Genomic DNA, 15,775 nt, shown 5'->3' on the forward strand with positions numbered 1-15,775 from the left:
GGTGAGCAGAGAAGATCATGTATAGATGGCGGGAAACGAAGACTCTGCACAAATCAGAGGCGATCAGAGAAGATCATGTATAGATGGCGGGAAACAAAGACTGCACAAATCAGAGGCGAGCAGAGAAGATCATATATAGATGGCAGGAAACGAAGACTCTGCACAAATCAGAGGCGAGCAGAGAAGATCATATATAGATGGCGGGGCTAAATGAAATCTGTTACCTCATTTTTCACATATAAGCTGCGGCCACCGGCATCAGGGGCTTATCTCCAGCATTCTGTAATACATTCTGTAATGCTGCAGATAAGCCCCCGATGTATCCTGCAATATAGGAAAAACAAGTTCTATTATACTCACCCAGGGGCGGTCCGGGTCCAGCGCCTCCTATCTTCATACGATGTCGTCCTCTTCTTTGCTGTCCTCTCTCCCACATCCTCCATCTTTTACCCTGTCTCTCCCCCGTCACTCATCTCTCATCCTCTCTCCCACGTCCTCCATCTTTCATCCTCTCTCCCGCGTCCCCCATCTTTTACACTCTCTCCCGTGTCCTCCATCTTCCGTCCCCCATCTTTTATCCTCTCTCTCCCACATCCTCCATCTTTTATCCTCTCTCTCCCACATCCTCCATCGTCCGTCCTCTCTCTCTCGTCCCCCATCTTTCATCCTCTCTCCCCCGTCTTTTATCCTCTCTCCCACATCCTCCATCTTTTAACCTCTCTCTCCCTCGTCCTCCATCTTTTATCCTCTCTCCCTCGTCCTCCATCTTTTATCCTCTCTCTCCCTCGTCCTCCATCTTTTATCCTCTCTCTCCCTCGTCCTCCATCTTTTATCCTCTCTCTCCCTCGTCCTCCATCTTTTATCCTCTCTCCCTCGTCCTCCATCTTTTATCCTCTCTCCCTCGTCCTCCATCTTTTATCCTCTCTCCCTCGTCCTCCATCTTTTATCCTCTCTCTCCCTCGTCCTCCATCTTTTATCCTCTCTCCCTCGTCCTCCATCTTTTATCCTCTCTCCCTCGTCCTCCATCTTTTATCCTCTCTCTCCCTCGTCCTCCATCTTTTATCCTCTCTCCCTCGTCCTCCATCTTTTATCCTCTCTCCCTCGTCCTCCATCTTTTATCCTCTCTCCCTCGTCCTCCATCTTTTATCCTCTCTCCCGTGTCCTCCATCTTTTATCCTCTCTCTCCCATGTCCTCCATCTTTTATCCTCTCTCCCGTGTCCTCCATCTTTCATCCTCTCTCCCACATCCTCCATCTTTTATCCTCTCTCTCCCTCGTCCTCCATCTTTTATCCTCTCTCTCCCATGTCCTCCATCTTTTATCCTCTCTCCCTCGTCCTCCATCTTTTATCCTCTCTCTCCCTCGTCCTCCATCTTTTATCCTCTCTCTCCCATGTCCTCCATCTTTTATCCTCTCTCCCTCGTCCTCCATCTTTTATCCTCTCTCCCTCGTCCTCTATCTTTTATCCTCTCTCCCTCGTCCTCCATCTTTTATCCTCTCTCTCCCTCGTCCTCCATCTTTTATCCTCTCTCTCCCATGTCCTCCATCTTTTATCCTCTCTCCCTCGTCCTCCATCTTTTATCCTCTCTCCCTCGTCCTCCATCTTTTATCCTCTCTCTCCCTCGTCCTCCATCTTTTATCCTCTCTCTCCCTCGTCCTCCATCTTTTATCCTCTCTCTCCCTCGTCCTCCATCTTTTATCCTCTCTCCCATGTCCTCCAGCTTTTATTCTCTCTCCCTCGTCCTCCATCTTTTATCCTCTCTCCCTCGTCCTCCATCTTTTATCCTCTCTCTCCCTCGTCCTCCATCTTTTATCCTCTCTCTCCCTCGTCCTCCATCTTTTATCCTCTCTCCCTCGTCCTCCATCTTTTATCCTCTCTCCCGTGTCCTCCATCTTTTATCCTCTCTCCCGTGTCCTCCATCTTTCATCCTCTCTCCCACATCCTCCATCTTTTATCCTCTCTCCCTCGTCCTCCATCTTTTATCCTCTCTCTCCCTCGTCCTCCATCTTTTATCCTCTCTCCCTCGTCCTCCATCTTTTATCCTCTCTCTCCCTCGTCCTCCATCTTTTAGCCTCTCTCCCATGTCCTCCATCTTTTATCCTCTCTCCCTTGTCCTCCATCTTTTATCCTCTCTCCCTCGTCCTCCATCTTTTATCCTCTCTCTCCCTCGTCCTCCATCTTTTATCCTCTCTCTCCCTCGTCCTCCATCTTTTATCCTCTCTCTCCCTCGTCCTCCATCTTTTAGCCTCTCTCCCATGTCCTCCATCTTTTATCCTCTCTCCCTTGTCCTCCATCTTTTATCCTCTCTCCCTTGTCCTCCATCTTTTATCCTCTCTCCCTCGTCCTCCATCTTTTATCCTCTCTCCCGTGTCCTCCATCTTTTATCCTCTCTCTCCCATGTCCTCCATCTTTTATCCTCTCTCCCGTGTCCTCCATCTTTCATCCTCTCTCCCACATCCTCCATCTTTTATCCTCTCTCTCCCTCGTCCTCCATCTTTTATCCTCTCTCCCATGTCCTCCATCTTTTATCCTCTCTCCCTCGTCCTCCATCTTTTATCCTCTCTCTCCCTCGTCCTCCATCTTTTATCCTCTCTCCCTCGTCCTCCATCTTTTATCCTCTCTCCCTCGTCCTCCATCTTTTATCCTCTCTCCCGTGTCCTCCATCTTTTATCCTCTCTCTCCCATGTCCTCCATCTTTTATCCTCTCTCCCTCGTCCTCCATCTTTTATCCTCTCTCCCATGTCCTCCATCTTTTATCCTCTCTCCCGTGTCCTCCATCTTTCATCCTCTGTCCCACATCCTCCATCTTTTATCCTCTCTCTCCCACATCCTCCATCTTCCGTCCTCTCTCCCTCGTCCTCCATCTTCCGTCCTCTCTCCCTCCCTCGTCCTCCATCTTTTATCCTCTTTCTCCCATGTCCTCCATCTTCCGTCCTCTCTCCCGCGTCCGCCATCTTTTACTCTCTCTTTATCCTCGATCTTCAGTCCTCACTTCCGTCCTTGCCATGAAGACACAAAGACTTTTGCAGACCCCCAGGGATGTCAGTATTTAACACTGCACTAGACCCCTCGGACGCAGACAGTAACTTTACATCCAGTTATTAGGGTGCAGTCTGCCATCGCCCAGATTACCGGGAGCGGACCTCGGGGGGCTTGCACTGCTGCTCTCAGTACCAAGGAGTAAGTCCTGAAAACCAGCGGTCCCACCACAATGCAGAGTCTGACCACGGCCTACAGCAGCCGCCGTCCTGGGGACTACACAGCAGCCACCGTCATCCTGGTGTCTACAGCAGCTGCTGCCCTGGAGCCTACACAGCAGCCACCGTCGTCCTGGTGTCTACAGCAGCCGCCGTCCTGGAGCCTACACTCAGCCCTGTAGTGTGGGGTCTGCAGCCTCCTCCACAGATACGCGGCTGGCGTGGCCCCCAACACTTACCGCGGAGAGTCCAGGATAATGCTGTTGGCCTGTGTAGAGGACGGCGATCTGTGGTTTGTGAAGACTTTGCCAGGGGACGCGTGGACCACGTGATCTACCAGGTGCCCGACTGACAGAGGACGAAGCCGCGTGCCCTCCTGAGTGAACGTGGCGCTCCGGCTGCAATGGTAAAAAAGAACTGTCACCGAAGACACAAAGAAGCAGATCCCCCGCCAGTAAGAGGCCACGTCATCCCGCTGTGCTATCTGCTGCCGGAAAAGATGGGTGACGACTGAAGCAACAACCATCACCAATCCCAGAGCTGATCAATCCTGAACATGGATACAAGTTCATCTCCTGCCCATTCAGGAGTCTGGGAGAGCAGAGTGGCAGCCCCGAGGTGGCAATGCCACGGCCTCCACGAATATGCGCTGGCACGGATCATGCAGGCTACGTACTGATTGGGGCTTCCAGGCGGCGAGCGGGACGGCAGGCTCTGGGTCTCCAGCCTCTCGTTGGACAGGGAGTTCCTGCTCACCACCTCCCAGTCCATATCGCTGACCAGTTTACGTGACAATGGTTTACTGGGAGACCTGAGGAGACAATGATCAGCATCAGATCAGTTCTGCCATTCTACAGAAGAGACGCAGCACAGGGCAGCCATAACTCCCTCTATGAACACAATGCCAGGACGGCAGTGACGACTGACACTTGTATATGTGTACGGAGATGGGCTGCACACCGTGATACACACTGCAGGATCCAAACAGATTTCTGGGGGTGACTGTCCCGTAGTAACAAACCCCTGGTTTATTTTCATATTTTCAGCACCGGTGGCCTCGTAACCTGCTGTCATTCACCTTTTCTCAGCTGCCCGTCCTCCCGGTGACATCTCCCCGCATCCACAAAAGACGAGAGCCCCCCGACTACTCATGGTGTAAATAGACTGCTCAAAAAAATAAAGGGATAACTAAAATCCCACATCCTAGATATCACTGAATGAAATATTCCAGTTGTAAATTTGTATTCATTACATAGTGGAATATGTTGAGAACAATAAAACCTAAAAATGATCAACGTAAATCACAACTAATATCCCACGGAAATCTGGAGTTGGAATGATGCTCAAAATCAAAGTGGAAAATGAAGTTACAGGCTGATCCAACTTCAGTGGAAATGCCTCATGACAAGGAAATGATGCTCAGTAGTGTGTGTGGCCTCCACGTGCCTGTATAACCTCCCTACAACACCTGGGCATGCTCCTGATGATGTGGCAGATAGTCTCCTGAGGGATCTCCTCCCAGACCTGGACTAAAGCATCCGCCTACTCCTGGACAGTCTGTGGCGCAGCGTAACATTGGTGGATGGTGCGAGACATGATGTCCCAGATGTGTTCAATCGGATTCAGGTCTGGAGAACGGGCGGCCAGTCCATAGCTTCAATGCCTTCATCTTGCAGGAACTGCTGACACACTTCAGCCACATGAGGTCTGGCATTGTCCTGGATTAGGAGGAACCCAAGGCCAACCGCACCAGCATATGGTCTCACAAGGGGTCTGAGGATCTCATCTCGGTACCTAATGTCAGTCAGGCTACCTCTGGCGAGCACATAGAGGGCTGTGGGGCCCTCCAAAGAAATGCCACCCCACACCATTACTGACCCACTGCCAAACCGGTCATGCTGAAGGATGTTGCAGGCAGCAGATCGCTCTCCACGGCGTCTCCAGACTCTGTCACGTCTGTCACATGTGCTCAGTGTGAACCTGCTTTCATCTGTGAAGAGCACAGGGCGCCAGTGGAGAATTTGCCAATCCTGGTGTTCTGTGGCAAATGCCAAGCGTCCTGCACGGTGTTGGACTGTGAGCACAACCCCCATCTGTGGACGTCGGGCACTCACACCATCCTCATGGAGTCGGTTTCTAAACGTTTGTGCAGACACATGCACATTTGCTACTGGGTTGTTGCCCTCCTACGGCCCCCTCCACGTCTCCTGGTGTACTGGCCTGTCTCCTGGTAGCACCACCAGCCTCTGGACACTACGCTGACAGACACAGCAAACCTTCTTCCCACAGCTCGCGTTGATGTGCCATCCTGGATGAGCTGAACTACCTGAGCCACTTGTGTGGGTTGTAGAGTCCGTCTCATGCTACCACGAGTGTGAAAGCACAACCAACATTCAAAAGTGACCAAAACATCAGCCAGAAAGCATTGTTCCTGAGATATGGTCTGTGTTCCCCACCTGCAGAACCACTCCTTTATTGGGGGGAGTCTTGATAATTGCCAATAATTTCCATCTGTTGTCTATTCCAATTGCACAACAGCATGTGAAAGTGATTGTCAAACATTGTTGCTTCCTAAGTGGACAGTTTGGGATCACAGAAGTTTGATTTACTTGGAGTTATATTCTGTTGTTTAAGTGTTCCCTTTATTTTTTTGAGCAGTGTATTTCATATTCTCAGAGAGCAGACAACTGCGAGACCCCCTGCCTGCGAGACCCCCACCTGCTATCACATCCATCACTTCACAGGAACACTCATGTTTTATGCAGATCGGTCATAAAATAGATAGAAGTTCTGAAACTTTGGTGAATTGGAATCTCAAGTCTTCTATAAAGACTTTCAAGACCTCTGCTTGCTGCCATTGACTGGGTGCATTGACCCTGATCGAGTTCTGCTCACACTGCTGAGGGTCTTGTTACAATGTATCAGTCTAGACGAGAGTAAATACAACTGCAATCTCTCTCCAATCGCGACTTAAGGCTCAAAAGGATAAATATTGTATAAAACGTTCTATACATTGTAGAAGATGTGCAGTGTTGGTGATCGGGGGGGGATACGTGTCCTTAGACCCCCAGGATTGAGTCCATACACCCCTCGAAGCTTCCACTGATCTGAGAGGGTCTCGGGACCCGGACCCCCACTAACACTAAGCCCTCTCCTACCTGCCCCGATACATTGTGACAGCACCATCAGCACAACACTTCCATTCAATGGCAGCAAGCGGCGAGGAGCAAACTACGAAGGGGAGAATTTATCAAAGGCTGTGGCCACTGGGGGAAGAAAAGTCGCACATTGCACAAAAATATAAGAATTTTTACCCCGTTTATAGGTGGATGGTGGCAATATGAGGGGCCAGACATAGGCTAAACTGTAGCACAAGTCTCCCGAGATAACACTTTATGGCCAAAGACGGAGACGAGCATCTTTTAATAACACTTTCCTCATCTTCAGACCCAGAAGGGTTGAGGGGATATGCGATGCTCTGGAAAGTTGTGTGACCCGCACCACGGGCAGCAAACATTAGCAATAAACACGCACCTAACGAGCCACCCCCTGGACATAACTGGCCATCGTAGCCGCCTGGCATTGGACACATTGGGGCAGATGACTCTGCGGGGTCTCACCTGACCGGATGAGGCGGGAGACTCTGGGGTCTACACAATCTCCGTGTTGGGCCGGGAATCGGGAGCTCCGCATAATAGTGGGTATTTGAAGCTCTAATAAACAGTTTTCAGCCCCGGGACCCTCCCACTTGTTCTATTTTTCTGCGTTTCCTGTTAAGCCCGGCAACACGGATACCACAAGAATGAACCACGTATTTCTCTGCAGATTAACCCTGTGATCGACGAGACCAACTGCAAGATCCTGAGCCACAACCTGACAGTACGGAGGAATCATCAGAATCGGCGAAGAAACCACAAGAGCAAGAGATATAATGTAACGGCTCGTAATAAAAATATAACCGGTACATACGTGTACATAGAAGTATTATAGGGGCTATATACTTATACATGGGGGCAGTATTATAGTAGTTATATTCTTGTACATAGGAGCAGTATTATAGTAGTTATATTCTTGTACGTAGGAGCAGTATTATAGTAGTTATATTCTTGTACATAGGAGCCGTATTATAGTAGTTATATTCTTGTACATAGGAGCAGTATTATAGTAGTTATATTCTTGTACGTAGGAGCAGTATTATAGTAGTTATATTCTTGTACGTAGGAGCAGTATTATAGTAGTTATATTCTTGTACGTAGGAGCAGTATTATAGTAGTTATATTCTTGTATATAGGAGCAGTATTATAGTAGTTATATTCTTGTACATAGGAGCAGTATTATAGTAGTTATATTCTTGTACGTAGGAGCAGTATTATAGTAGTTATATTCTTGTACGTAGGAGCAGTATTATAGTAGTTATATTCTTGTATATAGGAGCAGTATTATAGTAGTTATATTCTTGTACATAGGAGCAGTATTATAGTTATATTCTTGTACATAGGGGCAGTATTATAGTAGTTATATTCTTGTACATAGGGGCAGTATTATAGTAGTTATTTTCTTGTACATAGGAGGCAGTATTATAGTAGTTATATTCTTGTACATAGGAGCAGTATTATAGTAGTTATATTCTTGTACATAGGGACAGTATTATAGTAGTTATATTCTTGTACATAGGGGCAGTATTATAGTAGTTATATTCTTGTACATAGGAGCAGTATTATAGTAGTTATATTCTTGTACATAGGACCAGTATTATAGTAGTTATATTCTTGTACATAGGAGCAGTATTATAGTAGTTATATTCTTGTACATAGGAGCAGTATTATAGTAGTTATATTCTTGTACATAGGAGCAGTATTATAGTAGTTATATTCTTGTACATAGGAGCAGTATTATAGTAGTTATATTCTTGTACATAGGAGCAGTATTATAGTAGTTATATTCTTGTACATAGGGGGCAGTATTATAGTAGTTATATTCTTGTACATAGGAGCAGTATTATAGTAGTTATATTCTTGTACATAGGAGCAGTATTATAGTAGTTATATTCTTGTACATAGGAGCAGTATTATAGTAGTTATATTCTTGTACATAGGAGCAGTATTATAGTAGTTATATTCTTGTACATAGGGGCAGTATTATAGTAGTTATATTCTTGTACATAGGAGCAGTACTATAGTAGTTATATTCTTGTACATAGGGGGCAGTATTATAGTAGTTATATTCTTGTACATAGGGGCAGTATTATAGTAGTTATATTCTTGTACATAGGAGCAGTATTATAGTAGTTATATTCTTGTACATATGGTCAGTATTATAGTAGTTATATTCTTGTACATAGGAGCAGTATTATAGTGGTTATATTCCTGTACATAGGAGCAGTATTATAGTAGTTATATTCTTGTACATAGGAGCAGTATTATAGTAGTTATATTCTTGTACATATGGTCAGTATTATAGTAGTTATATTCTTGTACATAGGAGCAGTATTATAGTGGTTATATTCCTGTACATAGGAGCAGTATTATAGTAGTTATATTCTTGTACATAGGAGCAGTATTATAGTAGTTATATTCTTGTACATATGGTCAGTATTATAGTAGTTATATTCTTGTACATAGGAGCAGTATTATAGTAGTTATATTCTTGTACATAGGAGCAGTATTATAGTAGTTATATTCTTGTACATAGGGGCAGTATTATAGTAGTTATATTCTTGTACATAGGGGCAGTATAATAGTAGTTATATTCTTGTACATAGGAGCAGTATTATAGTAGTTATATTCTTGTACATAGGAGCAGTACTATAGTAGTTATATTCTTGTACATAGGGGGCAGTATTATAGTAGTTATATTCTTGTACATAGGGGCAGTATTATAGTAGTTATATTCTTGTACATAGGAGCAGTATTATAGTAGTTATATTCTTGTACATAGGAGCAGTATTATAGTAGTTATATTCTTGTACATATGGTCAGTATTATAGTAGTTATATTCTTGTACATAGGAGCAGTATTATAGTAGTTATATTCTTGTACATAGGAGCAGTATTATAGTAGTTATATTCTTGTACATAGGAGCAGTATTATAGTAGTTATATTCTTGTACATAGGAGCAGTATTATAGTAGTTATATTCTTGTACATAGGGGCAGTATTATAGTAGTTATATTCTTGTACATAGGAGCAGTATTATAGTAGTTATATTCTTGTACATAGGAGCAGTATTATAGTAGTTATATTCTTGTACATAGGAGCAGTATTATAGTAGTTATATTCTTGTACATAGGGGCAGTATTATAGTAGTTATATTCTTGTACATAGGAGCAGTATTATAGTAGTTATATTCTTGTACATAGGAGCAGTATTATAGTAGTTATATTGGCAGGATATATAATATTGGTGTATTCAGCTTAGTAAAAATTCCTCAGCGTGATTATTGGATTCTGGGAAAGCCGCAGCCACATCTACATGATGGACACATCTCCTGCTTGTGTAACTCTGTACATAAGGCCTCTTTCACACTTCCGTCGTTCGGGGTACGTCATGAGAGAGAGAGATTTCCCTGACTTCAAAAATGGTTTCAGGCATGCTCTGAATGAAAAAACGGGATACGTCGCTGGATTCCTGTGTGTGACGGTCAGCGACGGATTCTGCGTCCATAGGCTTCCATTAAAGCCGACGACGGACAGCGCAGGATCCGTCGCTGAGCGATTTTCTGACATGCAGATAAAGTTGAATGTTTTCTCCGCAAGACGGACCGCTATTTTACGACGGATGAAACGGATGTCCATCCGTCACAATACGTCGCTAGTACAAGTCTATGGGAAAAAACAGGATCCTACAGAAAAATTTGCAGGATCCTGTTTTTTCAAAACTCGACGGGAGGAAAAAGACGGAAGTGTGAAAGAGGCCTTACTAGACATCACATTGGCAGAATCCTCCCGGAGCTACATTGTTTCTTCCTTTCTTTTCTTGACGGAGCCCTGTGAATGTAATGCTGTAACATCCCATCCATTATACAGTCACTGACGCTCATCTCACCTGGCAAACACTCGATCCTTGTTGGCCTTCTCCTTCCCATACTGCACGGACTGCACCTCCGTCCTCCCGCTGTAAAGACAGTAGCGGAGCCATTAGTGACGGCGCAGGGATCAGGACGCCGCAGAGTCATTAAGGCAGAATGTGAGACGTGATCACAGAGAAAATCATTACTGTGCTTTACGGGGGGCAGCTATTAGAGTGGAGACACTCCAACCCCCTGTACACAATCACATGATGCCGAGGGGTTACTATGGCAGATGAGGGTCTACGGAAGGTCTCCGTTGCCGCCATCTTGATACGCCTATAAAGCCCAGCTTGTGAGTTACATTTCAGTTCATAGAAAAAGTGATTAAACAATCACATGATCAAATCCAGCAAAAAAAAAAAAAATAAATCTATAAACAGATATAATATTTAAAAAATAATAAAAAGAAACACAAGTTTCTATTCCCCCTTTTCCCCATTAAAAAATATATATAAAAAAGGGAAACAATTAAATAAAAGCAAATTACCATCTTGTCTGTAGGAGTGAGATCAAATTATAAAATTAAATTTAATGAAAAATAATCCCTGGTACAGCCACGCTGCTGAAGAATGGAAAAGGTTCTAACACTTGGAAGAAAAGGAGGGAAAAATAAAAATGCAAAAACAAACAAACAAAAAAAAATGGAATCTTTAAGGGGTTAAGGAATTTCCCAGCACAGAAATCTGGAGGATGCAGGTCAGGAAGCAACGCTGGAAAGTCTGACATTGGAGCAATTAAATGGCTGAAAGTGCAGCGAGGCTCACGATAAGACGAGAGCCAGAAGCAGCAGGTGCTGAGCCCCGGCTCATATGTCCGCAGACCAGGGGGAGCACCCCGGGAATGTCCTCTCCTCAGCGATCAAGAGATTATACGGAGAAGACCGGAGGCGGCACATGTGACCGGAGCCAAGACTCGGGGAATTTTTAGAAATGGACACTCTGCCAGCACACTTGGGCCTGTCAAGCAGCGGCGAAATATCTGACACTTGTGAATGGAGGAGAGAAGCAGCGAGGATGGAACTGGATCTGTCAGAAATGTGCGGCCCATCGCCTGGACTCGGCCCATCTATGCGGGGGGACGCCGTGCAGAACTCCGAAATTAGCATCTTCTCTAGCACCATCACAATGAGGGAGGAAAGATGCTCTCCAGAGTAAACGGTTATGTATCAGGAAGGTACAAGAGAAAGGGCATTTATCACCAAGGTTCAGGGGTATGGGAAAGCTGGGTGACCATCAGTGCGTCAGTAACGAGGGTGGATCTATAGGTTAGGAAATAGCAATAACCAATAAAATGCTATACAGCACAGAAAGGACCAGCAGCGACCCCAGAACCGACCCTGGAACCAGTCACAGAACCGATCCCCAGGAACGATCACAGAACCGACCCTGGAACCAGTCACAGAAACTATCCAAGATCCAACCCCAGGAATGATCCCAGAATCATTCACAGATTCGATCCCAGATCCAATCCCCGGAACGATCCCAGAACCAACCCTGGAACCACTCACAGAACCAATCCCAGATCCAAACCCAGGAATGATCCCAGAACCGACCCAAGAATGATCCCAGAACCAACCCTGGAACCAGTCACAGAACCAATCTCAAGGACGATCCCAGATCCAACCCCAGGAACAATCCCAGAACCAACTCTGGAACCATTCACAGAACCAGTCCCAAGGACGATCCCAGATCCAACCACAGGAATGATCCCAGAACCGACCCTAGAACCAGTCACAGAACCAACCCTGGAACCATTCACAGAACCGATCACAGATCCAACCCCAGAACCATTCACAGAACCGATCCCAAGGACGATCCCAGATCCAACCACAGGAACGATCCCAGAACCGACCCTAGAACCAGTCACAGAACCGATCACAGATCCAACCCCAGAACCATTCACAGAACCGATCCCAAATCCAACCCCAGACATGATCCCAAAACCAACCCCAGGAATGATCCCAGAACCGACCCTGGAATCAGTCACAGAATCAATCCCAGATCCAACCCCAGGAATGATCGCAGAACCGACCCTGGAACCAGTCACAGAACCGATCTCAAAAACGATCCCAGGTCCATCCTCAGGAACGATCCCAGAACCGACCCTGGAAAAATTCACAGAACCAACCCTGGAACATTCACAGAACCAATCCCAGATCCAACCCCAGAACCATTCACAGAACCGATCCCAGATCCAACCCCAGAACCATTCACAGAACCGATCCCAGATCCAACCCCAGGAATGATCCCAAAAAAGATCCCAGATCCAACACCAGGAACTATCCCAGAACCAACCCCAGGAATGATCCCAGAACCGGCCCTGGAACCATTCACAGAACCGATCCCAGGGACAATCCCAGGAACCATTCACAGAACCAATCCCAAGGACGATCCCAGAACCAACCCCAGGAATAATCCCAAGACAGATCCCAGATCCAACCCAGGAATTATCCCAAAACCGATCCCAGATCCAACCCCAGGAATGATCCCAGAGCTGACCCTGGAACCATTCACAGAACCGATCCCAAGGACGATCCCAGAACCAACCCTGGAACCATCCACAGAACCGACCCTGGAACCATTCACAGAACCAATCCCAGATCCAATCCCAGGAATGATCCCACAGAACCGATCCCAGGTCCAACCCCAGGAACAATCCCAGAACCGACCCTGGAACCATTCACAGAACTGATCCCAGGAACCATCCACAAAACCGATCCCAGAACCAACCCCAGGAATGATCCCAGGACGATCTCAGAACCAACCCCAGGAATGATCCCAGGAACCATCCCGTGACCGCTCCTGGCACTTAGTGCTGGGTGTCAGCTGTGAGAATCAGCTCACACCCGGCCGCGATCAGCTGCACTCCCCGTGAGCGCGACTGATCGCCTCTGACGTACTATTCCGTCCATGGGAATTAAGTCCCAGGCCACATGGATGGAATAGAACGTCCAATGCCAGAAAGGGGTTAATAAACACACAGCTACACCATTCTCACTGGGAAAAATCAGTGAACGTTATGTCAAATCAGACGCCTCGTGTCCCCTCTATTTCCCTCTTATTTTAGGGCTGCGAGCTGTGTGATCGCCGATGGTTGGATTTTCTACGGTGTGGACACGGAAGACTCACCAGTACCGGAAGCGGGAACCCAACGTAAAATAGTGAGCAAAGAAGTTCTTGTGAGGAGGCAGCGGAGAGTCCAGCCGGAAGAAGGTGTGGTGCTCTACGCACGTCTTCCACACATTCTTGCAGGCTCGGTAATTCACCATGTTAAATCCCAGCACGGTCTCTCGGTATTCATTCTGAAAAACAGATCGACGATGAGAGTGACCACGAGGGTCAGAAGACGACGCCATGACCCCCACATCTCATCCCCCTCCAGAGAAGATAACCAGAAACCGTCATCTGACAACAAGACAGGAGAACCATGTGCACCCACCCCGTAATCACAGCATGTGTGCACCCCAACCCTGCACTTACAGCATGTGTGCACCCACCCCGTAATCACAGCATGTGTGCACCCCAACCCTGCACTTACAGCATGTGTGCACCCACCCCGTAATCACAGCATGTGTGCACCCCCCCGTAATCACAGCATGTGTGCACCCACCCCGTAATCACAGCATGTGTGCACCCACCCCGTAATCACAGCATGTGTGCACCCACCCCGTAATCACAGCATGTGTGCACCCACCCCGTAATCACAGCATGTGTGCACCCACCCCGTAATCACAGCATGTGTGCACCCACCCCGTAATCACAGCATGTGTGCACCCACCCCGTAATCACAGCATGTGTGCACCCACCCCGTAATCACAGCATGTGTGCACCCCCCCCGTAATCACAGCATGTGTGCACCCCCCCGTAATCACAGCATGTGTGCAACCACCCCGTAATCACAGCATGTGTGCACCCCAACCCTGCACTTACAGCATGTGTGCACCCACCCCGTAATCACAGCATGTGTGCACCCCCCCGTAATCACAGCATGTGTGCACCCACCCCGTAATCACAGCATGTGTGCACCCACCCCGTAATCACAGCATGTGTGCACCCCCCCGTAATCACAGCATGTGTGCACCCACCCCGTAATCACAGCATGTGTGCACCCACCCCGTAATCACAGCATGTGTGCACCCACCCCGTAATCACAGCATGTGTGCACCCACCCCGTAATCACAGCATGTGTGCACCCACCCCGTAATCACAGCATGTGTGCACCCACCCCGTAATCACAGCATGTGTGCACCCACCCCGTAATCACAGCATGTGTGCACCCACCCCGTAATCACAGCATGTGTGCACCCACCCCGTAATCACAGCATGTGTGCACCCCCCCGTAATCACAGCATGTGTGCACCCACCCCGTAATCACAGCATGTGTGCACCCACCCCGTAATCACAGCATGTGTGCACCCACCCCGTAATCACAGCATGTGTGCACCCACCCCGTAATCACAGCATGTGTGCACCCACCCCGTAATCACAGCATGTGTGCACCCACCCCGTAATCACAGCATGTGTGCACCCACCCCGTAATCACAGCATGTGTGCACCCCCCCGTAATCACAGCATGTGTGCAACCACCCCGTAATCACAGCATGTGTGCACCCCAACCCTGCACTTACAGCATGTGTGCACCCACCCCGTAATCACAGCACGTGTGCACCCACCCCGTAATCACAGCATGTGTGCACCCCAACCCTGCACTTACAGCATGTGTGCATCCACCCCGTAATCACAGCATGTGTGCACCCACCCCGTAATCACAGCACGTGTGCACCCACCCCGTAATCACAGCATGTGTGCACCCCAACCCTGCACTTACAGCATGTGTGCATCCACCCCGTAATCACAGCATGTGTGCACCCCAACCCTGCACTTACAGCATGTGTGCATCCACCCCGTAATCACAGCATGTGTGCACCCCAACCCTGCACTTACAGCACGTGTGCATCCACCCCGCAATCACAGCATTTGTGCACCCCAACCCTGCACTTACAGCATGTGCACCAGGCCCCGCAGTCACAGCATGTGTGCACCCCAACCTCATAATCACAGAATGTGTGCACTCCAATCCCGTACATACGTGTGCACCCCAACCCTGCAGTCAGAGCATGTGTGCACCCACCCCGCAATCACAGCATGTGTGCACCCCAACCCCATAATCACAGCATGTGTGCACCCCAACCCTGCAGTCACAGCATGTATTTCCCAACCCTGCAATCACAGCATGTGTGCACCCCAACCCTGCAGTCACAGCATGTGTGCACCTCAACCCCATAATCACAGCATGTGGGCACCCACCCCGCAATCACAGCATGTGTGCACCCCAACCCTGCAGTCACAGCATGTGTGCACCCCAACCCCGCAATCACTGCATGTGTGCACCCCAACCCTGTACATACATGTGTGCACCCCAACCCTGCACTCACAGCATGTGTGCACCCCAACCCTGCACATACATGTGTGCACCCCAACCCTGTACATACATGTGTGCACCCCAACCCTG

The 15,775-nt window shown here is 47.8% G+C and overlaps 1 protein-coding gene across 1 annotated transcript in view; it reads right to left on the reverse strand.

The window, feature by feature from the left end:
* Window positions 1–15,775, reverse strand: part of PTPN4 (protein tyrosine phosphatase non-receptor type 4) — a 74,760-nt gene that overhangs the window by 18,180 nt on the left and 40,805 nt on the right. The window contains exons 12-15 of the mRNA XM_069732655.1: window positions 13,393–13,565; window positions 10,240–10,308; window positions 3,874–4,008; window positions 3,437–3,595 (exon numbers count right to left, since the gene is read on the reverse strand). Of these exons, the coding sequence (XP_069588756.1) occupies window positions 3,437–3,595; window positions 3,874–4,008; window positions 10,240–10,308; window positions 13,393–13,565 (536 nt within the window). The remainder of the gene's footprint in view (window positions 1–3,436; window positions 3,596–3,873; window positions 4,009–10,239; window positions 10,309–13,392; window positions 13,566–15,775) is intronic.

Source organism: Ranitomeya imitator, chromosome 7, assembly GCF_032444005.1.
Source record: "Ranitomeya imitator isolate aRanImi1 chromosome 7, aRanImi1.pri, whole genome shotgun sequence".
Classification (NCBI taxonomy): Eukaryota; Metazoa; Chordata; class Amphibia; order Anura; family Dendrobatidae; genus Ranitomeya; species Ranitomeya imitator.